Source organism: Solenopsis invicta, chromosome 9 (assembly GCF_016802725.1).
Source record: "Solenopsis invicta isolate M01_SB chromosome 9, UNIL_Sinv_3.0, whole genome shotgun sequence".
NCBI lineage: Eukaryota > Metazoa > Arthropoda > Insecta > Hymenoptera > Formicidae > Solenopsis > Solenopsis invicta.
Genome location: NC_052672.1, coordinates 17,188,137 through 17,211,979, shown reverse-complemented (window position 1 = coordinate 17,211,979; position 23,843 = coordinate 17,188,137). Strand labels below are relative to the sequence as shown.

The 23,843-nt window shown below is 29.9% G+C and overlaps 2 protein-coding genes across 4 annotated transcripts; one reads left to right on the top strand and one right to left on the bottom strand.

Annotated features, from left to right (window-relative positions):
* Nucleotides 1-125: 125 nt before the first annotated feature.
* LOC105201825 (glycosyltransferase 25 family member) lies at nt 126-23,764 on the bottom strand. Its single transcript, XM_011170040.3, has 10 exons — nt 23,422-23,764; nt 22,110-22,338; nt 21,472-21,814; nt 21,108-21,227; nt 20,666-20,855; nt 1,994-2,068; nt 1,727-1,784; nt 1,539-1,666; nt 1,063-1,263; nt 126-824 (listed from the first exon to the last, which is right to left on the bottom strand). The coding sequence occupies exons 1-10, from the start codon at nt 23,634-23,636 to the stop codon at nt 647-649; spliced, it is 1,737 nt and encodes a 578-aa protein (XP_011168342.2). The 5' UTR covers nt 23,637-23,764; the 3' UTR covers nt 126-646.
* On the top strand, nt 3,940-20,207 carry LOC105201824 (trace amine-associated receptor 4). Of its 3 annotated transcripts, XM_026133225.2 has the most exons (9): nt 3,940-4,878; nt 15,361-15,483; nt 15,647-15,895; nt 16,603-16,710; nt 17,061-17,202; nt 17,275-17,388; nt 18,501-18,739; nt 18,895-19,082; nt 19,552-20,207. In XM_026133225.2, exons 2-9 carry the CDS (start codon nt 15,456-15,458, stop codon nt 19,774-19,776), a joined length of 1,293 nt encoding a protein of 430 aa, XP_025989010.1. In that variant the 5' UTR covers nt 3,940-4,878; nt 15,361-15,455; the 3' UTR covers nt 19,777-20,207. The 3 variants fall into 3 exon arrangements, with proteins under 3 accessions (XP_025989010.1, XP_011168340.2, XP_039309296.1); XM_011170038.3 differs by lacking the exon at nt 3,940-4,878 and having other exon boundaries at nt 15,367-15,895; nt 16,624-16,710; XM_039453362.1 differs by lacking the exon at nt 3,940-4,878 and having other exon boundaries at nt 15,367-15,895.
* Nucleotides 23,765-23,843: the final 79 nt, after the last annotated feature.

Sequence of the window (23,843 nt, the reverse complement as noted above, 5' to 3'; positions counted from 1 at the left end):
TATAAAAAAGACACCTTTCATGTTCGGCGATGATTTGTGTTACGATTTATTCTCGCATGTCTATAAAAATCAATATCAAATAAAAGTTTATATTTATATTCGAATAGCATATTTATATATACATATTTCTTTAAGGAAATCTGAAATCTATGGCAAAATTATGGCAACTTTTTTTCTAAAAAAAGTACAAGTATAAAAGTATATAATACATATATCATACGTTATTTATGAAAGTTATAAAAGGTATGTGTATAGTAGATTCACAAAACTTATCAAATCGTATTGTATTATCGTTAGAAATTTCTTTTGAAAATTTCTGAACGAAGATTATATAGACCTTTTTAACCCCTTTAATTTTTGTCTGAAGCATTTCTGTCGAAAATGCTTAGTTTCCAAAATATTAAGGGGTTTTCACACATTTTGGACACTCTGTATATCATACGTGCTGTTTATATGTTTATAATTATATTCGATTAATTACAAACACAAATTAATAGTACATGGCAATATATTGGCAATATAAATTTGCAGATATATCTTACGTTAAAAATTTTTTAAAATTTGCTATTAAATTCATAGATTATTGGCAGTTGATTCTTCGACTAGATTGCTATTTCTTTTTCTTTTCCGACAGTGTCTGATTTGATTATAGTTCCTCTCGATTTTCCAAGTCGGTAAGTAGGGGAGCATCATGCACGAGTTTCGAGTCTTCCGTATCGCTGATGTGTCCATCTTCGCCCGTATAATGCGTTGGATAAACTAAAAGTGGATTTGTTGACAAGATAATCAAATCCCGAGTAGGAAATTGAACCGCCCACCGTTCCCTGTCGAAATAACACAGCACCAAATGAATATTAAGATCCGTTCAAGCTATTCTTAAAGAATAAGTTACATAATGTAAAAGCGAAAGCGTTCGATCGGATTTTACAGGATAATTATTATGAGTCTACTTTCCGAGATGTAAATCTCGAATCTTTCCGATTCGAACGCGGACATTGACTTATTCGCAAGACATGAGGGATGTCTATTTATTTCTAAAATTATGAATTATTTCACTCATACTCAGGATGCGTGTTTGAAAGAATGGGAAGGAATTCGTCAACGGGAATTAATTTCCCGAGAGGCATAGCACCGATCAGTTTCTCCGCTCCCGTCTGCGATAAAATGTAACCGAGAGTCCAGTAACTGTATCCCGCCCAAACCAGAAACTTTGATCCTTCCACTAGACTCTCCGATTTCACCAATCTTTTCCTTCCCATATATCTAAACATAAGATTGTAAAATATGTAACGTGTCAATTATTTAGGCCTGACCAAATTCAAAAGAATCAAAATCAAAATAATTAAATCAGTTTTACTGCAATCAATAAAGCTTTAATTTTCTTACTTTAATCTTTTTATCACTTCATCTGTTATATAACTTGTGCACTTCGGCTTTAAATAAAATATAAATTGCAAGAAAACTGATCGAAAGACAATCGAATTATAAAACACGTGACAACATGATTGGAAAATAATGAATTCTCTCAGAGAACTTACACCAAATCCCACTTGATTCCAAGATCAGTCAACTCTGCCAAGACGTAATTGACTTTCTGTCGAAAAAATGGCTCGAAACGGACATCATCCTCCAATACCATAACGCTTTTGTAACCGTGCTTTAATACCTAATACATATTTCATGAGTAATCAACGAGTTTTTTTTTCACAATAAAGTGTCTTATTACCTTCTGCCATACGACGTAATGACTGAGAAAACAGCCAATTTCTCCCATTGTCATCGGTCTATGCGCAAAGGAAAATAAAATATTATAAGAAGACAGTTTCCTCCGAAAAGCATAGAGAAAAGTATAGCGCACAATTTTGTACTTGAAGCAAATCTTATAGATCAGATTTATATTATTAATGAACAATCTGACTCCGTCTAAAATTTTTTAAATTTCTTTAACATTTAAATTTAATTAAATAAATTAAATTTTTTGCGCGCTAATTACCTTTTGTGATAAGGATCGGAATATTCTGTCATCGGTGTCACGCCCCATTTCTTTAGGAAACTCTCGTTCAAAGTCCTGGAATAGATAAGACAAAATAACGACATAAGATTAAATAAATTAGCAAAAAATGTATGCAGTAACTGCCAGTAATTTTCTCTTTCAAAAAGTAAGCTTATTGAGACAATGTGTCATTAATAATCAATGAAACATACTGGAAAAGTCAATGCATTGATACCTTCACGACTATATAATATGTACATACAAAAACAATAAAATAATGATGTATTACTTTAATATTTAATATTTGAAAAATATTTTTTCTTTTGCAAAATTCTTTAACTGTATATTTTTTCATATACTTAACTTATATCGTCACAACTTTCTGAAGGGAATAAATGTTATTAGAAACTGATATACGAAGTATTTCAAAATAGTCACGCCAATTTGTTTGGATAAAGTATTTTGCGCCGATCTGATCGATATGATTCTAACTCTCGATAAAAGGGATTGTAAAATCAAGAGTACCAATATGAAACCCCAACTCTAGCATGCCAAGCTGGAATGCTAGAGTTTTAAAATTCAAAGCCTTGAAACAAACGGTTGGAGTGGCATATGAGTATACTATTGTTGCGTATACTATTAGCGTCGATTTTTAGTCGATTTGATGTCTCGTTACAAATAACGCATTGGCAAACACATTACGACGCATATTGCGCTTCAAGTACTTTTCATTAAATCTTAGAAGCATTCATTTTGCAGACTCTTTCATAAAGCAAACCAAATGTCTGCTGTGATAATGATAGATTATTATACATCTCGTTGAAGCGATATATGTTTCTTTGATAACAACATTATATTGGAATTTTTCCGGATTTTTTCCCGCGTATTCTCAGATCCCAATAAAGCAACAAAAAGGTATAAAGAATAGAAAAATTTGTATAACACGTTACGATTTTCAAGTCAAATCGAATCAAATTACATATGTATAGAAACAAATAATAAAATATAAATTTTGTGTTTAAAGTGTTTACGTGATTTCATGCCATAGCAAAAAAAAGATAGCGAATAATCACCACTACCTACGTCAGCGATATCCACGTTAGCGGAAAACGCAATGGAATATGAAGGTAAAATATACAAGTATAGATAACGTGAATGAAGGAAGGAACAACGCTAAGCATAGTGATGACGTAAATTACACTCGTCCTCGGACAATACGGATTACATACGCCATTGGACTCCCTTATCCCCAATCTTACTTCCGAGAGGAAAAATTCTATCCCCAGAGGCACTATCGTAGCCTTTGATTAAGTTTTACGCCGCGCCACGCCGCGTCCTCTTATCATGCTTACTTTACGCACTCGCCGCCAATTTCATTGTATCATTAGTATTAATCTTGCGTTACCGAAAAGTGGCATTTCGACTATTTCTCTTGTCCATTCCTAACAAAGTCTTAATCTTGAAGAGTGTCACGGTAAGATTTTATGTAATCTCGAGGTTTTTAATTTGAAAAATGATGCCCTACCCCCCGACCCACGTCCCAACACAATGAAAAGAAATAATGAAATCCATACCGGTAACTGGAAAAACAAAACAGAGAGAGATAAAAATTTCGTCCCAAAATTAATTATAATAGTGTAAACTTTTTCTTTCATTTTACAAAAAACATGTTGGATTTTTTGATATTGTTAGCTCACTTTCATATGATACCAATATGTTTGAAAGAAGAAAAAAAAAATATTTTATCAGGTCATAAGTGATCCGCTGTACAAAAATTTTTATTAAGATTCTATAACATGATAATATTTTATATATTAAATGTAAAAGTTACCTAAGATCAAACGTAGATATATAAGTTAAGAATCAAATTCATGTGTTTACTATACCAAGTAGTTTTTATAAGCAGCATAATTGAGTATCAATTGTATTGTTATAAAATAAAGCTACTAAAAAATTCAACATGTCGATTAGTGGAAGTTATTGTTAAACTAACTCGCCAAGTTTCGTCAGTTTCGCCAACGTTTTCCGAGGTTTATCAGGAAATGGATAGAGAGGAAAGGTACATACACACAGAAGTGAAGAAGTTATCTCGTTCTTCACTCGGTCAGTCCGAGCTTAAACCCAATCATTAGTGCAAAGTCACGCGACAATTCCTTCCTACCTCTCTGCGAATGGAATTAACCAACGTTAAGCCTAGGGCTTTCAATACGATGCCGTTATAATAAAAAAAGAAATGGTCGGAACTTTTCTTCGATCAAACCGTTCGTCGTTCGTCGCGGACCTTCAAAGTTTCTCTCAAATCGTTAAAGTCAACGAGTCACGTACAATTATATTTTTAAATATTTTAAGCGGGCAAGTATTTTCGTCACTATATACTTGATTAGTACTTTTCTTCGAGAGAAGAATTGCTATTTGAAAAGAAAAATACGATGGAGTTTATACGTATACAGGGCAAATTTAGAGAAAGACGATAAAAGCGATCGATATTGTTTGAAGTTCAGACATCCTCGAGCCTGACGCAAACGAATGCGCGATAGAGGTATATTTTAATCTCCGCATCATTTACGTGCGTATCGATGTTAAAGATACGTTATCGGTCTTTCTTTTTTTTTCTTCTTCTTTCGTGCACGTCAGAGTTCTCTCCAGCGCGGGACATCAACGTGCGTTCTGCGCCTGACACCGTGAGCCTGCGCGTGGTAAATTTCAAAAGGACTCAGACTCGACAGTGCGCGAAAATCTTTCAGTCCGTCACCGACTATCGTCTCATCGACATTGCATCGCACGGTTGAAAGAGATCGTAACATCACGTGACAACGATTACGCAAAATGGGAACTAAGATCAAATTTAAAATACTTGTATAAATCTTCGAAAAAACTTTGAGCAGGTATGCATTTTTATGTTACATACATTATATACGTATGTAAACTATATATATATATATGTCAATTATTCTTTTATAGTACTTTTATAGTACTTTTATAAAGAGAGTAATATTATATTTGTTTCAAAATTTATATAAGCATTGCGTTTGTCATCAGGCATCATTTGCATGATATATTGCATCCATCTATCGATCAATTAATAAATTATACAGTAATATACATATAACATTGCAATTATTGCATTGTGCAATTATTGGATCTCAAATTTAATAATTAACTATTTACAAGTTTGCAAATAGTATTTTCCTTTTCACAATATTAAAATCTTCAAAAAAATTTGCACAATAATAACACACATACACACACACACATGCATTATCGTTAATTATAAACACTGCACTATTCTTTGTTTAACAAATATATATTATTAGAGAAAAAAACACAATATAAAATAAATACGCATATAATATGAAATCGAGACTTTAACAAGAACAATAACTAATAGTTTTAATATTTTATAAAATGTAATATAATATGTAGACATCACTCACAGATTGGCTTCAACATTAAATAACAATCAAAAAAGTTCATGTATAGATGTATTCCGATTCAATTCTGTTTTCGAGTTTTATGTGTTTTCAGTGTGTGTATATGTACGTAACTTATTTTATAAAATAATATATTTAATGTCTATCCATGTGACTATTCAAATAATGTTATAACACATGCATCTTACATTGTACTGATCCTAGAAACAAAATCTCATAATGTATCATTCAAGTTTATTCTACAAACTTCATAAAATCTGCGAAGTTTTTGATAAGAATATCGCGAGTTAAAAGTTTATAATAAAGCATTTAAACTGAGAATGATTTATTCTAGTCAAGAAATTCCAGATATGCTTGATATATGAACTTTAATGTATTGAGAAATTAACTGTATACTTATGAAAGTATATAAAAAAAAACTTGCTAAAACTCGGAAAGATCGAATCAAACATATGTGAACTTTTTATATTACTTTCCGACTGCTGAATCCTTGAAATAAACTCCAAATATTAAATTGCAACATATATACACACACACACACATACACACACATACATACACACATACATACACCTATATATAATTTAAATTACTAATTAATTTAAAAAAAATTCATATATAAATAATTATATATTTGTTAATGTTCAAAAATTTTCATATTTCTTTGCTTATTTTTTATTAATATATGTATATATCTTTAATAATATCTATCGTATGTTCATACGATATCATGTATTGTTAGAATATATATATATTTTTTATTATACTATATATCAAATTTAATTCATGTATTTCTACCTATTTTACTACAATAGAGGTAATTTTTGGTATTTTACTGTTTTCCTTATTGATTATTATTTTTAATAAATTATTTAAATATATTTAAAAATTATTAAAAAGTTATTATTAAATATATTAAATATATTATTAAATATTTTAAAATATATAATTTTATTATCAGTAAAGTAAATTTTATAATTTTATAATTTCAAAATTATATAAATTATTATTTGATTCTATTAGAACATACTTTATAATGCAAAATTTCAATTACGAATAATTTGATATAGATTTATTTTTTTCATTTATTTCATTTTATAAAGTAATCCCTCCTTACAATATAAAACAGATCGGAATAAAGTTTTGTAAGAAATGTTAATAAAATTTAATAAATATATATAACATATAAAATTTTATAAATAAAATTTTATTGTCTTTTAATAAATAAATTTCAATAAACATAAAAAAATTACTATTCTAATCTTGTTGAATATTGTAAAAAGAAGAGTTCTCTCTCTCTCTCTCTCATGTAATATTTCAAATAATACAAATGAAATAGTATTTTTCGCCTCTGTATTCAAGATCTTTCCCTACATAATTTATGATAATAGAATAAATTATATACACAGAATTTTATGTAACATTATAATAACCAATTATTATAAAAATGTTAATTATAATGATCATAAGCAATGTGTTGAATTTCTAAAAAAAAATTATGAACGTTTCTTTCTTTTTGCATAAAATGAGAATACTAATAAAACAGAATACTAATGTACAAAATTGGATAATTTTCCAAAAGTATTTTCTTATATGTAAATATAACATAAATGTTCCAAAAAAGCTTACTTAATTTCCTAAGAAATTAAATTGGTAGCTAAATTATAGATACATTTTTGTGTACAAGCAATAAAGAGTTGCAACTGTTCGTATCCCTTCACGAAAACAGGCACTGGTCTAATTCCCATCAAAATATGTTTGCTTCAGATGGATTCAATAAGTAGGTGCATTTAAATGAGACATTTGAATGAAATAAACGCTTTTATATATAAAAAGAGCAGAAAACGAAAGCTTTTGTTTCAAGAGAGAAACATAAAGTAAGAATATAAGATATTAGATGAATGTACTACGTTGGAAATTCATGAACTTTATTTTTATTAATATTTTCCCTGTAGGTTCTTTATATTTACATGGGTTTTTTTAAAATTTACATCTTTTGAGTACATATTAATAATAAACTTTGAATTAAATAGTAATCCATTTTCTTTTTTAAAAACATAGAACCGTCATTATTTAATCTTTCCTGGTGTCTTCGATATTGTATATTCTTGTAATTATACACAAATAAGAATTCAGTTAAAATTAAGTTTATTTTATATTATTAGAGGAAACTTAATATAATTTTATTATATCTCAGATTGCAATAGAAAAATTTTTAGTTTATTTCTTTAATTACGCAAGAATTGTTAATCTAAATAAAAAAATAATTAATTCTAAGTTGAACAAAAGATCGATTGTTAATGATAATTTGATAAAGAAACCGAAATAGCCAAATGTGGAAACTTCCGACAGGAGAACGATTTGTTCACATTTTTGACACTGTGGTCGAAATAAAACTAATTGTAAGTTTTATTGATAAAATAATTCGACAAAAATGTTTTTATACGCGTGTATCGCGATATGTAAGAAATGTCAGGTCATTGATCGTATATCCGCACGTGCGAGCGAAAGATCGTTAAACGAACTGATATAGGTTTTGCCACAAATTTTTTTTCATATCGCACTTGCAACGTAAGTTCTTATATACGCACGTGATGAATGACACCCTAATTTTATCGGAGGACGAAGGATGTGAGAAAAGATCGATCTTTCTTCAAGTTTCGTTGATCATACGGAACGCAACACGTGTAGGTGATATTACGCGTCACACGTGTCTATGTTCGTACGGAAATATAATGGTAAATAAAAAAAGCATCTTGCCAACTATTAAAATTTCCCAGTAAATCGTTTATCAATATTTTTTATTATGCAAACTTACTGCAAAAAAACGTAAATATATTCTAATGACAGAAGCTAATTAAATATCCACAGAAATAGTATATGAGAAAATACATTGATTTGAAAGAAAATGATTATGTAAAATTTTTATATTTTATTTCAGAAAGCGCATAATTTTCAACCTTCTATTTATGTTATAAATAACTAATTAGGGAATATCATTCAATGAAAAAAAAATCCATGCGATTTTGTCGAGGAATTTTCATATCATTATACACAGGAATTTTAATATCACTATACATATGTCTGAGATGTCCTACATGAGAGAGAGAGAGAGAGAGAGAGAGAGAGAGAGAGAAATGTATCGAAAGAATATATATCTAAAGAATATTTTTTAAGATAAATTCGTACAACCAAAATCATATCTAACAGTTTTCACTGTACATAATCCTACATTTCATTTTTACGAAAACTCATAATCTAAATAGTTGAATAACAATCTATGATCTGTAAATCCAATTAATTCCGCTCTCAAGAATTAAAAATTATTTACGACCATGAATTCCAGCTTTAGTCAATAATTGTTACAGACAAGTGAATAAAGCACATTCGAAACATAAATAGTAATGATTTATATGACAATATAAGAAACATGTAACATAAATTCGAATATAACTCGAACTTAAAACGTGTTTCCTCTTGATTCGCAGAAATGATTAAAATAATTTTTCCACATCAATATTGTCAAAGCAATTTATATAAATGCCCACGTGGGAGGTTGTATTCCGAATAGTCTCTTCGATCGTTCATTACGGTATTGCACGATGTCCTTAAATTTAATTTAACTTGTACAAGTCAACGGACGTTCGTGGGCGACAAATAACATCATCGCGAATGGCATAATTTCAATCAATCATGATCCGTGATTATCTGAAAAAGGGACACTCATTTATAACTTATTTCCCTTTTGATTCTACCTCCAATAAGCAGAAGCATTCGGCTTTGGAATATTCTAAAATACATAAAATTATTCGAACCGACAATTTCGGCAATTTATTTCCATAAAGAGATAAACTCTTTACTTTTATAAGTTTATCTCTTTACTGAGAGAAATTGATATCAAGAATACCTCTATCGAGCTGGCATTAGCAGTCGATCTCTTTATAATATATTCTTTATTTTATCAAAATTACTACAGATCCTTGGAGAGATAAAAGAAAATTAGAGATCGATCTAGAAATAACAGGAATTATAAAAAAAAAATTAAACATATATACATAACAAGATAACGCTAAATAATGTTACTAATATAAAAAGGTATAATAATTAAAGTAAAAATGTTCAACAAAAGAAGGACAGCGACGATTCGTTGAATTATTAGAAAAAGAATCTTCGAAAGTGTAGAATAATATAATATTATGTTTCACAGCAAATAAAATCGTATTTATAATAATCACATTCGGACGATTGAATTATATCAGTACATCGCACCTGGAACTCGATTCTCTCGCTAATGAGGAATTAATGCCACCGATCGAACTTCCTCTCGAGTGATTAGCGTATATCCGAGTGGCAGCAAGAGATTAAAAGCGATTTTTTTTAATATAGTCTAGAAGCATCACGTCATTATTCCGCGCTTATCTGAATCGTACTACGATGTACGCATTTTACGCGTTAGAGGGAAACAAGTCTATTGATTCCTTTCTCGTGCAAATTGTGTATCGTTATCTTCAAAGGGATATTTATCACTCGTGAGACGTGCGCTGTTTCAATGGGATAAGAAAGAATAAAAAGGGTCTGCGGGTTCCTCAGCGGCGGCCCTTGACACCAAACGACACCAGCGAGCTTTCAGAAATTTAATACGATTTAGCAACTCAAACGTGACTCCTTGGAACTGTAAATATCCAGATTTCTTTTTCGAATAAATTCGAATATACAATTCCTGATTCTAACGCGTTAAAAATAAACAAGAAATTCTTGAATACATCAAATTTTTTTCATTGACTCCGTATTAAAAATTTCTTGGTGAAAAAAGCATAGCTTATCGACAGAATGTAAAACTGTACGCAAGAGTACTCAATTGCATAAGTAAAATATTTCATAAATATCGCAAAAATATTATACATGGTCAATCTTTGAAAATAAATACGATCTTAATATGATTATAATATAAACTTTTTTATTCAATTCTATCAATATGTCAAATAAAATTAATATAGTCAATAAATAATATTCAAAGGGAAAACTATTTGATTATTCATCAAAATAATAATCTTTCTATTTAGCATTTTAGTAATTAAATACATACCTAAGGTAGTATAAGATTAATAAACTATTATTTGCGCGTTGTTCTATTCCTATTTTAGAAATTTGTGACTGTCTTAGTTTCTTTTCCAATTATCTGAGCAGAAAAAAATATAAATGCCACAACCATATTGTCTTTATTACAATGTTCACTTTTCTTCAGCTTAACTACACATATGCTTACATCTAACATGAAACTTTTTACACGAGCCCTCAATTATTAACAGCTAATTAAACCTATTATTATTCATATATTTTTAACTTTATTATGTCGCGAGACGGAAATTAAACAAAGTTACACACTACATGTTGTGTATTAATAAAGTGCTTATATTAATATATTAAAAAAAATATGTAGCGTGAAGATTTCAAATACGCAAGTTTTTATATGTACACGTTAGCTTTCCCTTGTGCGTACTGCGTAATAAAAAATATCTTTTTTAAGATTAAATATATAAATATACAATATTTTTATGATAATTGTGAAACCTTTTAATTAGGCGATCGAGTATATTTAAACATAATTGTATATGCATTTTTATAAATTATATTTTTTAATAAAAAATTTGAATACTCGAGTCAAGAAACAGAATAGTAGAATCAATATGAATACATTATATATTTGCAAAACTAGGAATTTCATACCTCTCTCTATATGCCAAGAGAAAAAATTTTATGTCGAGTTAGTTTCCGATAAGAAATATCAACCTATGTATCAAATGTTACTAGAAAACCTTGTGTTATTTTGTATGGAGATACGTGAAGAATCACTAACAATCAATCTTTCTTGTTGTTTTGCTCACTTCTAGTTCAACGTGAATGAAATCAAGAATGCGAGAGTTTGTTCGCAGTTTTTCTAGAAACGCAACTTTTTCGTTCAAAGAAAAGTTATTATGGAACTCTTATTGGAAATGTCTATAACACGCAAATAGTAACTCTATGTTAATTCTTGTAAAAATATATATTTAATTATAATATTAGAAATTTGCAAACAAATTAGCGCGCAAAAACTGATATGATAGTAAGTTTGGAAGATTAATTGTTAAAAAGTTGACTAAGCAAATTTTGTTAACTTCGAATTTAATTTTTTATATTGATATCCTAATTAATTAATGAGAAATAAGTAGAAATTCAAAATTAAATGTCGGAAATAAAATTTTTATTTTTGCAATATTATCGGCAATCTCGAGATTTTAAAAATGTGAAATAAATATTTTCCCTTCAATTAAATTTTGAGAATAGGAAATAAAAATAAAAAATAACATTTTAACAATTTATCACTTTTTTATACAAAGTATTACAAGTATTGGAAATGTTTTGAATTTAATTGAGCTAGTATTTCTTACATTTAGCAAAAATTTGCCTCAACATTATTTTTCTACACACTTCTACCTTAGCAAGTCTTTAAAAATAAAACATAAAATTGTGCTAAATTAAAGTTAAATTTATACAAATTAAACATGTACTAAAATAAAATTATACGGAGAGTGAATAATCTTGTAGCTATTCTCGCTCATAAAATTTTATTTATGATATTCTTCATATTCCTGAATGTACCAATGTACGCATGTGGAAAGTGGATTCGTTTCTAAAGAAAATAAAAACAGTATAAATAATTTTTTCTTTATAAACGAATTCACATTCCATATTCTACATTCCATATGCGTACGTTGGTTCGTTGAATAAAAGAAATGCGAGCAACTCGGAACTTTTCAAAGTGAAACAAAAGGGAAACATAAGTAATAACAGCTGGTAGAGTTTTGTAACGTGGTACGTGATAAACGCTGGCATGGCGAATATTTCAATTTATCCTTGCTCAAAAAGCTTTATTCATTATCTCAGCTTCAATCTAAAATATTCACGACAACTTTTATAACAACTTCGCTCTGCGAAAAATTCAAGTCGCAGAGTATCGATTTCTTTCTGCACCCCGCGCATTAAGAGATAATTTAGTGGCTCATCGTTTCCTCTTATTTCCTTCTTACTTCCTCCCGTTGTCTATTCATCAACCTAATAACGTTATTATCTCATTTCTCTTTCTCTCGAGACATCACTCTCCACTTTACGTGCTTTCGAGACTACATACATACTTTGGATCGACTAAGATTTATGCCGTTTTAGATTATACATCTCTCGTCACACGGATTAATGTAAGAAAAGAAGACGATTATAATCAGTGCTAATCTGGAAGATTATAACACTTGATGAAGTTACACAATGTTTTTTTATCTTTAAAATTTGTCTTTTATTAAGCAGAAATTATTAAAAAAAAAAAAATTAATTGTGTTTGCTTATCAGTAGAATTTACATTTTATTGTAAGATATTACGGTTTTTTTTTTTTTTTTTCAAAACTGACCTTTTCATAAAAAAAAAGAAAAACAAAATGTCAAGAAAGTTCAATGAATATTCCAATCTTTTCAATCTTTAATATTGTATATATTTTTGCCACTAAGCTCCAGATTAAAATTCTGTTGAAGTATAGCGCATTTAAAGTTAATTTCAGATTCTGGATTTTCATCTTATTTTCTCGAAGGTTTAACTCAAAAGTACATTTTTCTTTAAATTGTTTGAAGTTTGAATTGTTTTTATAATACGTATCGTCATTGATCAAAATAATCTATTTTACACATTCTGTTCGTTTCATTTACTTAGCGATTAGAATCGCGCAGAAAGCCGATTCTATTCGCACAAGATCTATAATAACCTAAAGATGCGAACGGAATTGCAATTGGAAACTCGTGAATCGGAAATTCGCAATTTCAAACGGAACCGCAAGTATTATGCTCTGACCGCTTGTTATGCTACTATTTTGCGCATTGCGAATTTCCGATTCACGAGTTTCCTATCGCGAATTTCAATCCTCTCTTTTGAGCCATTATGAATCTTATTGGGATATGAATAAAATCAGCTTAATTTAAATTAAGCAAAAACAATCAATAAAAAATTAAATTTTAATTTTAATTGTATAGTGTAATAACACTAATTAAATACCATGCAAGCATGATATATAATTGAATCTCAATTTACTGATGTAATAATCTTAGATCATTTTTTAATGTGCAACTCATGATACAATTGACCAATCAAAATAGACCCTCCATTCTCTCGTGATATGTCGAAAACTTTCCAATCGTTTTGAATACAATCCAAATGTTTGTAATAAGTCAAATAATAAAAAATAGAAAATCCAAAACGCTTCTAGATACGTAATAAATGCTCTTGGATAAGATCACCGCGTTATAAAATTGTTTTTTTATTTATATATAAACTTGTAACACATATTAAGAAAATCATTGAATTTTTTTATATTAGTTTATGTAATATTTAACTCTAGATATATAAATGTTTGAAAAGGTAAAAAACGAGATTTCAAATTTTATTTAAATAAACAAAGTATTCAGAGACTCTCAAGATTTAACACAAATTAAACAGCTAAAACAGGCTAGTGAGAGTCAGCGCGGGTATAAGAGCGCAAAACACAATCAGTGTTCAAATAGTTATTTATTCATAATGAATTAGAAGTATCGAACATTTCGGCTCTCTTTGGAGCCCTCTTCAGCGAAATTACAAAAAGAAAAAAATTATTTTAATCATCATCTTCAACGCAATTACAAGTGGAAGCTATTCTAATCGTCAAATATTATTTATTTAAATAATATTTAAGAAAAAAAGAAAGAAAATAATAAAATAACATGCTGAATAATAATAATTAATTATTCTTAATTACAATCGTGAGCATTAATCACCAGAATGTATAATAGCGCAATGACGTACTATGTACGTAAAATATCTGTTTTGAAGAAATAACTACTCTCTCTGTAAATTTTCTGAAATACTGATTTATAATCCTCTGCTATCGATAAAAATTATCAAAAAACTGCGCAAAAGTTTAACAAAATAAATACGGAAACTTCCAACTCGATGGAGACGATAGCTTTCGTCCCGAGAGAACGCGGCACTTAGCTTTTTGCAGATTAGACTTGTTCCTTATATTCGTCCTCTCGCGCGACTTGCTTTCTCATAAATTATAATCCGTCCCAGAGCAACCAAAGTGGTTATCACGTCTGAATATTAACGATGACCGAAATAGAACATTTTCGGCACGTCGCCTCGCGTGCGCGCTAGGATTTGACGCACGAGGTTTTTCTCGTAAAACTACCAAATGTAACGATTGATTTTTCGAATGTTTTTGCTACCATCGTATCAAGAGAGAAGTGTGAAATAAAAAACACGAGGGGACGAAAATGTTGTATTGTCGCGTTTTTATTGCCAGCTGGAATGGTTGGAATTTCGAATCTTTGATAAAAAAAAAAGCTGTCGGATCGGTTGAGGGAAAGAGCAGACAGACGAGAGAATTATTGGAATCGTGTAGTTCTTCGGAAATTCTCTCACCCACGCTCTAGCTTGTCCATAGATAAATATTGCCTATCATTTATATTTAATTTTAACATAAGAATACATCAAGTGTATAGATAATACATACTAAACAAAATGTTTTTCAATTTCGACCTTAATAAACTATAATCTTATTATAGTTGATAATTTAGCACACATTCATTATCTAAGTTTATCAAAATAAAATATCTGTAGATTTTCAATTAAACGAAAAATTCATGTTCTAAGAAGAATATGAGTGAGAGAGAGATCACGATTTCATTTTATATCATATCTCGGAAAGTACCAAGTATAAAATAATATTTTGTGTAAGAAATATAACATTTAAAAAGAAAATATTTTAATCTCATAATAAATTTATTATGAAAATTTATTGGCTACGCTCTTATTTTCCGTTTTCAATTCATCTATAATCGCAGAACCTTAATTTCTTCAATCAATATAAATTATACTTTCAGATAAAACTTTGAGCAGGGGAAGTAACCAGCTGTTACTGAAGCTGTTACTTAGAATACTCAACTTCATAAAATACATAATTCGAGGTAAACGATTTATGAATATTCACTCTCAGGAAGACAAAGGTAAATATTTCAATAATAAAAGAGAAGAATATGAAAATGAATATTATTACGACATTATGCAGACTGACATTATCCATGGAAACTGTCACGACACAACATGCATATAGAACATTAAATTTATCAAATTCTGAGATCGTTATAATTAATAATTCTGTATTCGAAGGATCGATAGAATCTACGAGCATGTCGATAGATACTACAAACATGACAATGATTAATGATTCGGTGATGCAGAGCGTGAATATATCGAGCCAAATCATAAACGTTGATAGAATACTGTATTTGTATGGAGCACCACCGTTGATCCTCTTCTGTCTCATTTCAATAGTCATAAATATCAAAGTTCTGATGTGTGTGTTTTGGATTAGACGTCCACTCAGTCCAACGTTATATATCAGTTTGAGTCTGGCAGGTATAGTAATAATATATACCGACTGTTTATTTGAAAATTTTTCAATCGTTTATTGTTTTAAAGATCTTTTAATTCTCTTCACAACTGTGTCTTGTCGTTTTAATTTGGCTAAGTGTCTCTTGAGAAATTGCATTTGCAAGTTTTAGGCATTAATAGATTGAAACCTCGCAGTTTACACAAAAAATTTACTTTAATAAATATTCGAAATATCAATCTCTATCAATCTCCATAAAAGTCTTTGTTCATTGTTGTCGCAGATAATTTGACACATTTCCGGCATCATTTTACGTTACTCATCCACTATAACATATTGTCTTATCCTTTAACATAAATCTTATATCGAATTCGTTGTGACATAAATTTTACTTGTCAAATTCTTAAAGAAAAAACTTTAATGAAGACTATTAGATGACTTTACTCATTCAAATGTATTTCCAATTTTTTATTTTTGACTTCTAAAATTTCTAAATGCAAATAAGTATACTCGTCTAAAAAAAAAGGCATTTTATAAAGAGAAAAAATACCTTTAAAACAATGTGTCGTTCGACCTTTATTGATATTTAAGATTTTTGAAAGAGCGATTGCTCTATAATCAATAAATTGAAGCAGTACGGTTGAATCCATCACAATTAATATTATTTATACATGTATATTCGTTATATATGAAATAAGTACGCACCCACAACAAAAAAAAAACTTTTTAACAGAACCACAGGAAATAATTTTAGGCGCAGATGCTTTTTCTAGCAGTGTTCTGGGTATAGGACTAATCTTAAATAGTTTTATACCTATTGGTCTCGGAATCAAATTGAAAGGTAACATCTTGTTAAATGGATCGTTTTTGTTATATATGTATATTAATTCATTAAATATATGTTTTATGTAATTTCTCAATTCATTTTCAATCCAATAAATTCTTAAGTAACTGGTTCTTAAAAATTTAGCAAACAATAACAAAAAGCTAATTTAAAAAAAAACTTTCAAAAAGTTGCGATTAATATATATATATATTTTTTTTTATTATATAGAGAAAACTTTTCTATTCACTTCTCGATACATTGTAGAATGAGCTGTTTTAGAGTTTTAAGATTAGACAGCGTACGATAAAGAACGTTTTATGAATATAAAAAACAAATCAAAGAATACTCGATCATGTTGTTTTTAGGCATGGACTGTTTTTTACTGGCTCTTGAAGTTGTGAGACTGGGAGGTGTGATAATTACAGTATTTCACTTAATGGCTTTGGCTGTCAATCATTATCTGGGCATTCTCAGACCCCTTCACTACCTTTCGATCCTGACATATAGGTAATACAATTTATCTCCTTATTGAAAGAATCTCCATGAACAGTACAACTGTATTTTTATTTTTCTTTCAAGAAATACCACAATTTTATTAGTTCTACTGTGGGTGTTACCTATCTCTTTCTTCGCACTGTACTTTAATCTAATTGAGAACGATGGTTTTCAGTCTGAAGAATGCAAAAACAACGTGTAAGTGTAATACCGTCAATTATAACTGTTATCAATAAATGTTTTGATAACGAGAGAATCAGAGAATAGTAATATTTTTTCAAATTAAATTTTATGTAACTTTAAATAAAAAAGTTTTGTGTTACATATTTGTTTACTCGTAAAATTGCAATATGAATGAAAAATATAAAATAAAGATTCTCTTGTACGTGTTATTATCTATATTCACTCATGTAAATTTATTCGTACGTATGATATACTTCAATATTCTTTACAAAGAATATTTTTGACGTTGCAAAAAATAAGTTAATTTATTGATAACTAAATAAATAAATAAATATATATATATATATATATATATATGTATGTATGTATGTATGTATGTATGTATGTATGTATGTATGTATGTATGTATGTATGTATGTATGTATGTATGTATGTATGTATGTATGTATGTATGTATGTATGTATGTATGTATGTATGTATGTATGTATGTATGTATGTATGTATGTATGTATGTATGTATGTATGTATGTATGTATGTATGTATGTATGTATGTATGTATGTATGTATGTATGTATGTATGTATGTATGTATGTATGTATGTATGTATGTATGTATGTATGTATGTATGTATGTATGTATGTATGTATGTATGTATGTATGTATGTATGTATGTATGTATGTATGTATGTATGTATGTATGTATGTATGTATGTATGTATGTATGTATGTATGTATGTATGTATGTATGTATGTATGTATGTATGTATGTATGTATGTATGTATGTATGTATGTATGTATGTATGTATGTATGTATGTATGTATGTATGTATGTATGTATGTATGTATGTATGTATGTATGTATGTATGTATGTATGTATGTATGTATGTATGTATGTATGTATGTATGTATGTATGTATGTATGTATGTATGTATGTATGTATGTATGTATGTATGTATGTATGTATGTATGTATGTATGTATGTATGTATGTATGTATGTATGTATGTATGTATGTATGTATGTATGTATGTATGTATGTATGTATGTATGTATGTATGTATGTATGTATGTATGTATGTATGTATCTACTGTGTATCTACTGAATAAATATCTTAATTTTCAGGTTCCTATTTCACAAGCAATTTCGAATGTTGTTTAGTAGCCTCTTTTTCGGGCCTTTCGTCTTAATGGTTTGCATTTACGTTCACATATTTTGCATAGTGAAGAAACATCAAGCCACGAGACTCCGCTTTCGTAGAGCGGGCTCTTCCACTCGTGCAAGAGTGTCGGAAGCATTACGTAGCAATTCTAGACAAATGGCACGTAATGTTAAAGCTATCCACACAACTTTATACATACTTGGTAAGACAGCGCAATGAGAAAGTTGCGCAGCTGTAAAAAAACAGAGATACCAATAGTTATATCAAGTTTTATAGCAACACAGATGAAATTTAAAATATTTAATTTGTTTTCACTTTTTGCAAAATTTATATTCCCCCGTTCGCGCAATTTCTAAGGAAGCTTCGTGATCGGATGGATGCCCGGAGTAATAATGTACATGCTGGTTTGTAACGACTGCGTATTACAATTAAATGGGGTGTCGCCGCGTGTCGTATTCTTCATTTACGCCATAATTAATGGTCTCATTATCCTGAAAACTTTGGTAAATCCCATTATATACGCCGCCCGAATGCACGAGATTAAGGTGAGTCGTTTGTTACATGATACTTGTGGGGTTAGTGTAATATCATTAATTACAATTGTTTCTCGTCATTAAAATACCTTAATAACGAGAATACTACAACTTTGTCAAATCAAATTTTGTATAAAATTATGTATAAAATTAGAATAAAATTTTATTGATTATGTACTTGTTTGTCACAAAATTGCGATATGATGATGAAAGTATTAAGAATTATTTTGCATGTTGTATGATTACTTGAAACATATATTAATGTTGTTTTTTTTTAAAAGTTAATTAGAAGCACTACACAATTTTTTTCAAGGACTAATATTTTTTTAAATATTAGTCTCCATTAAACATAATAAAATGAGGACTACAATTGATTAGAATTTTTTATAAAGTAGATAATATCATATCTCTTATGGAGAGTTTGTGTTCAGAATTTTCCACAAGTGCAAATTTAAAATTGGAGAAAATGGGTTTTTTCCAGCTCGCTACGAGGCGAATGCACGATGCCTGTTGTGGATGGTCAAAGCTTACTCATTTTACTACCGATCGTGGAATTAATAGAATATACAGCAGCGAGGAGAGCAGGCATTCGCAATCGAAGACTAGTCGATTATTTCACAATATGAGCGTTCGGAAAGCACGAAACGGGAGCACGTATACATGTGCAGGTTACAATATACACGAATACGGTAACACGCCCGTGTAGAGCGTGCGATATGCAAGACGTGATGCAAAAATATTTTTCCGCGTACTTCGGCGGCGAAGAATCATGTAAATACAAGCTAAACGAGCGAAAATAGTAGCCTGCAACAATATTTTAATAGCATATTGAAAAAGTATTATTTCTTTCCTCTTCCTCACTCTCTCTTCTTCTACTTTAATGTGATTGTAATATAGCTGTTCCAAGTCCATACGTTATTGTAGCCCCATTTTTCATATTTGTATGAATGTCTATAAAAATTATACGTGTTTTACGATAGAGTTACTTCGTTATGATGACACTTTGTAGGCAACTTGAAAATAACATCTTTTGTGAATCTTACTAGTATATTTACCGTGTATTTAAAGTCAAATGGATTTTTATATGTATGTCTATACCATTTAAATCAAATATATTATAAATGTTTTATGACTCGATGAGTAATTTTATCTCGTGGAATCTTTTCTCTCAACTGCATGCTGCATTAACAACGTCAGTATTTCATTCATGTTCGAAATTTATCAAAAAAAAGATCTTTAAATAAATAAATATGAAAAAAAGAGAATATATATGTATATATTGTACAGCAAAGTTGTTCTCAACTTATTTTAATCTATAGTTTTTAAAAGGATCTCTGTTTATAATTTATTCTTTAGTATTTATATTTTTGTACTTTTAAATGTTTATTTAAAAGTAAAAAAAATAAGCTAAAACTTAAAAATACTTGGAATTTAGTCAGAGTTACTCTTTTTTAAATAAAGATTGCTCAAAGTAAATCAGAAACAGCAGGGTTAACTTTATTTAAAGTTAATAACTCAATTACCCCGAGATGCTCCCGTGAATCTCGATTTTCCATGCTTATAAGAAATATACTTTATCATCGTATATAACTTACCTACCATCCACGGCGTCAATAATTTCTGCTTTTATACCGAGTTCTTTGAAAAGATTCTGCATCCTTTTACGTCTCTCCGGTCTCCTTAATAAATTTATCATGTAGATGTGATCTAGACCGAGAGTGTCCTTCTTCGGATACACCACAAATTCTTTCAAATCATCTGACAATGCCAAATAGTCGTTAAATGCTGTAAGAAAAGCAATCGTAACTAATGATATCAATTACCGTCGTCAATATTGTATACTTGTGTGCAATGATTAGATATTATATACCATACAAATGAAAAAGTAATATTTATTGCAAGATATTTTTTGGTTTCTAGAATTAGCTTCCATTTATTTTATTCTCTCACTCATTTAAAATTACTTATTTTATTTATTTATTATATTTATTTTCCTTATTTATATATTCTGCTTCTCTATTACGGAAAAAAACTTACCTAATATTTCCACCTTGGTATTAGTCAACCGTTGCATATCTTCCGCGATAGTTTCATCATTCTCCAAAGGCACCATGACAAAACCGTAGACGTCATCGTTACACACAAACAATGGCACATCTGTGATACAAACACAATATTTTGCATGTACTTAAAATAAAAAGTTTTTATGATTAAAATCAAATTTTTTGAAGAAAAATTAAAGATTAAATCAAGGCGCATGACGAAAGCAAAAACTTGGAAAAATCAACATTCGATCGGTGCTTTCCTCATGATATTATTCATAGTTCGTAAGATTAAATAATATAATTATACATGTAACAAATTTAATATATGTATAGATAATATAACCTTGAGTATTTACCTGATTTATTTGCTCCCACGGCGAAAGTTATGATATCGTCCACCGGTCCATCGTAATCGGTCAGCTTTTCAGCTTTATAGGTGAGACGATCGGAATAGCGCCTTCTCAAATCTATGAGAACCGCGCTGTGGATCATGGGCACGTTGTGGCATCCCATTTTTTCGCGAAATAGAATTGGCTCGTAGAGCTCCGTTCGCAAATAGTAATGCTCCGCTGTCATTCCCGCCCAAAAATTGCTATACATACCGTCCGATCTTAATAAAGGCGCCACGACGGTATGTCCCTTGTCTATCAAATTGCGAATTGCACTTGGACTGGTTAAAAAAACGTCGGCATCCAGCATCTGCAAGAATTCTCTTTCCTCAAGTAATTACGAAATATATCTGAGAGAAATAATTTATTTTTTTTATAACCACGTGAATCACTAATTCACTAAAGTTTTGCGCAAAATTGTCTAATTTCAGTTCAATTTATTAATAGATACATTGCATCTGTCTTTTGTTACTAACAACAAAATAATGCTGATGTGTGTCTTAATTGCAGCAATTTCGTCAATTGAATCAATGACTGATTAAGTTAACGTGCGTACACTGGCAGAAATGGACATAACGTAAGATAACAAAATAAAATTAACTCACCAAAATGAAATCTGCCCATATTTTCCTGGCGTAATCGAGCGCCTGCTCGCGCAAATCTATCACGTGTGTAAATCTGCGAGACGACCAATCAGCAATCGATCTTTCGTCCTCGAAACCCGTCGACGATGCGTTTAAATGAACATTCAGCGAATGATATAACTCGCTTCTCGAACTGATCCACTTGTTTAGTATTTCAATCGAGTTATCGACATTGTTATCGCTGCGTATCCTGAAACGATTAACGTCAAATTTTTGCGTTTCGACTTAACGTACATGACTATTTCTTGTAAACAAATATGTCCGTAAATAATTAAATTACATCGACGAGTGCTCAAATCGACACCCAAACATTATGATAGTTTTAACCAATGTTTTTAATTTTCCAATGCTTTTAAATATAAAAGAAAGAAACATTAAAATCATTGACATATAGGTGATAAAAATACTAAAAAGTGATATTAACTTAAAAAAAAAAACTTGGAAAAATAAAGCAATAAGAAAACTAGGAACAACTTTTTTTTTTTTCAAAAATTTCCGAACATTTTTCTTGACTAAGAACTCTAATTTTAACGAGCATTCGTTTTCTTTTACGTTACAATCAAATATCGATTTATAAATTAAAAGAAGAGCCGATAGAGAGAATTCATTCAAAAGAATTAAAAGAGCAATACCTAAAGCAAGGTATATCTCATAAATTTCGTCCACGTAACATTATTGGTGTAAAAAAAGTAAAAAAATTCTAAATTGTTTTATTTTCTTCAATATTTAGCGAAATATTATTAAACAATATTCACTCAAGCGTCTTGTTTTTCAAACAAACATTCGGACATTTTCACAGCACTCGCTTCAATCACACCTGTATCGCGCGTTTGTAAATCGACGCGTTGTCGCACACGCGCCGCATCGATTGGCGGGCAACTTCAAGTTTATAAATAAATTTGAAATCTCGACTAAGAGCGAATGCAAAAGTGCAAATGCGCGCTGACAATAAATCTTGATGAAAGTCATTGTTTCGAGATATCTCTAATTAATTTCCTCATATTCACTTATAATTAAGGGCATTTAATTTCACCCAACAATCATGATTACCGTATAATACGGGACAATCTTCGACTTTTACAAGCAACGATAGACGCATGAATTCTCACGTTATTTTAACATCTAAATCGAAAAGCACGCTAATTGATTTTTTTAATTCCAAGTCCCATCAACATTCACATTCGTTACGTACGCTGACGAATTTAGATGCTTATACGCGAGTTTTACGATGTTGCTGCCGAACGAAGAAGTGAGGTTATGTCTTGTCACTCACCAAAAACTTATTCGTTTCTTCGGATAATCTTGTCTTTCCAGCAGACTCAGAAAGTATGGCAAAGTATGCGCTTTATTTCTGACTAGAACACCGATTAGTAAGGTCGGTTCTTTCGAGATCGTATCGCACGTAGACAACCACGCAAAACCAACGACAGAATAAACAATTAGATAATCTCGGAGGATCATTATGAGGCGAATACAAAATCGGTACATTATTCCGTTCACGCACGTATCTTTTCGTGTGGCCCATTAAAAAAATCTAGATAAAGAGAAATGGAAATTACGCAAATAGATTACTCGACGACATGATCTCTCAATCTTCTTATCCCTTGCCCATTATCACAAGTGCGTGGGTGCACGCGATCGGTAAAGCAGGAAATTAATAATACGCAATATTAATCGTAAGACAATTATTTTATA

What these genes read in the sequence shown, in the direction of transcription:
- LOC105201824 (XM_039453362.1), top strand. Translation starts at nt 15,514, where the DNA reads ATGAAAATGAATATTATTACGACATTATGCAGACTGACATTATCCATG. An exon ending in GAAGAATGCAAAAACAACGT is followed by an intron (nt 17,389 to 18,500) that starts GTAAGTGTAATA and finishes CTTAATTTTCAG; the next exon opens with GTTCCTATTTCACAAGCAAT. An exon ending in CACAACTTTATACATACTTG is followed by an intron (nt 18,740 to 18,894) that starts GTAAGACAGCGC and finishes GCAATTTCTAAG; the next exon opens with GAAGCTTCGTGATCGGATGG.
- LOC105201825 (XM_011170040.3), bottom strand. Translation starts at nt 23,636, where the DNA reads ATGTACCGATTTTGTATTCGCCTCATAATGATCCTCCGAGATTATCTA. An exon ending in AAGAAACGAATAAGTTTTTG is followed by an intron (nt 22,339 to 23,421) that starts GTGAGTGACAAG and finishes TAATCGTTTCAG; the next exon opens with GATACGCAGCGATAACAATG. An exon ending in CTTTCAAACACGCATCCTGA is followed by an intron (nt 825 to 1,062) that starts GTATGAGTGAAA and finishes TTATTTCGACAG; the next exon opens with GGAACGGTGGGCGGTTCAAT.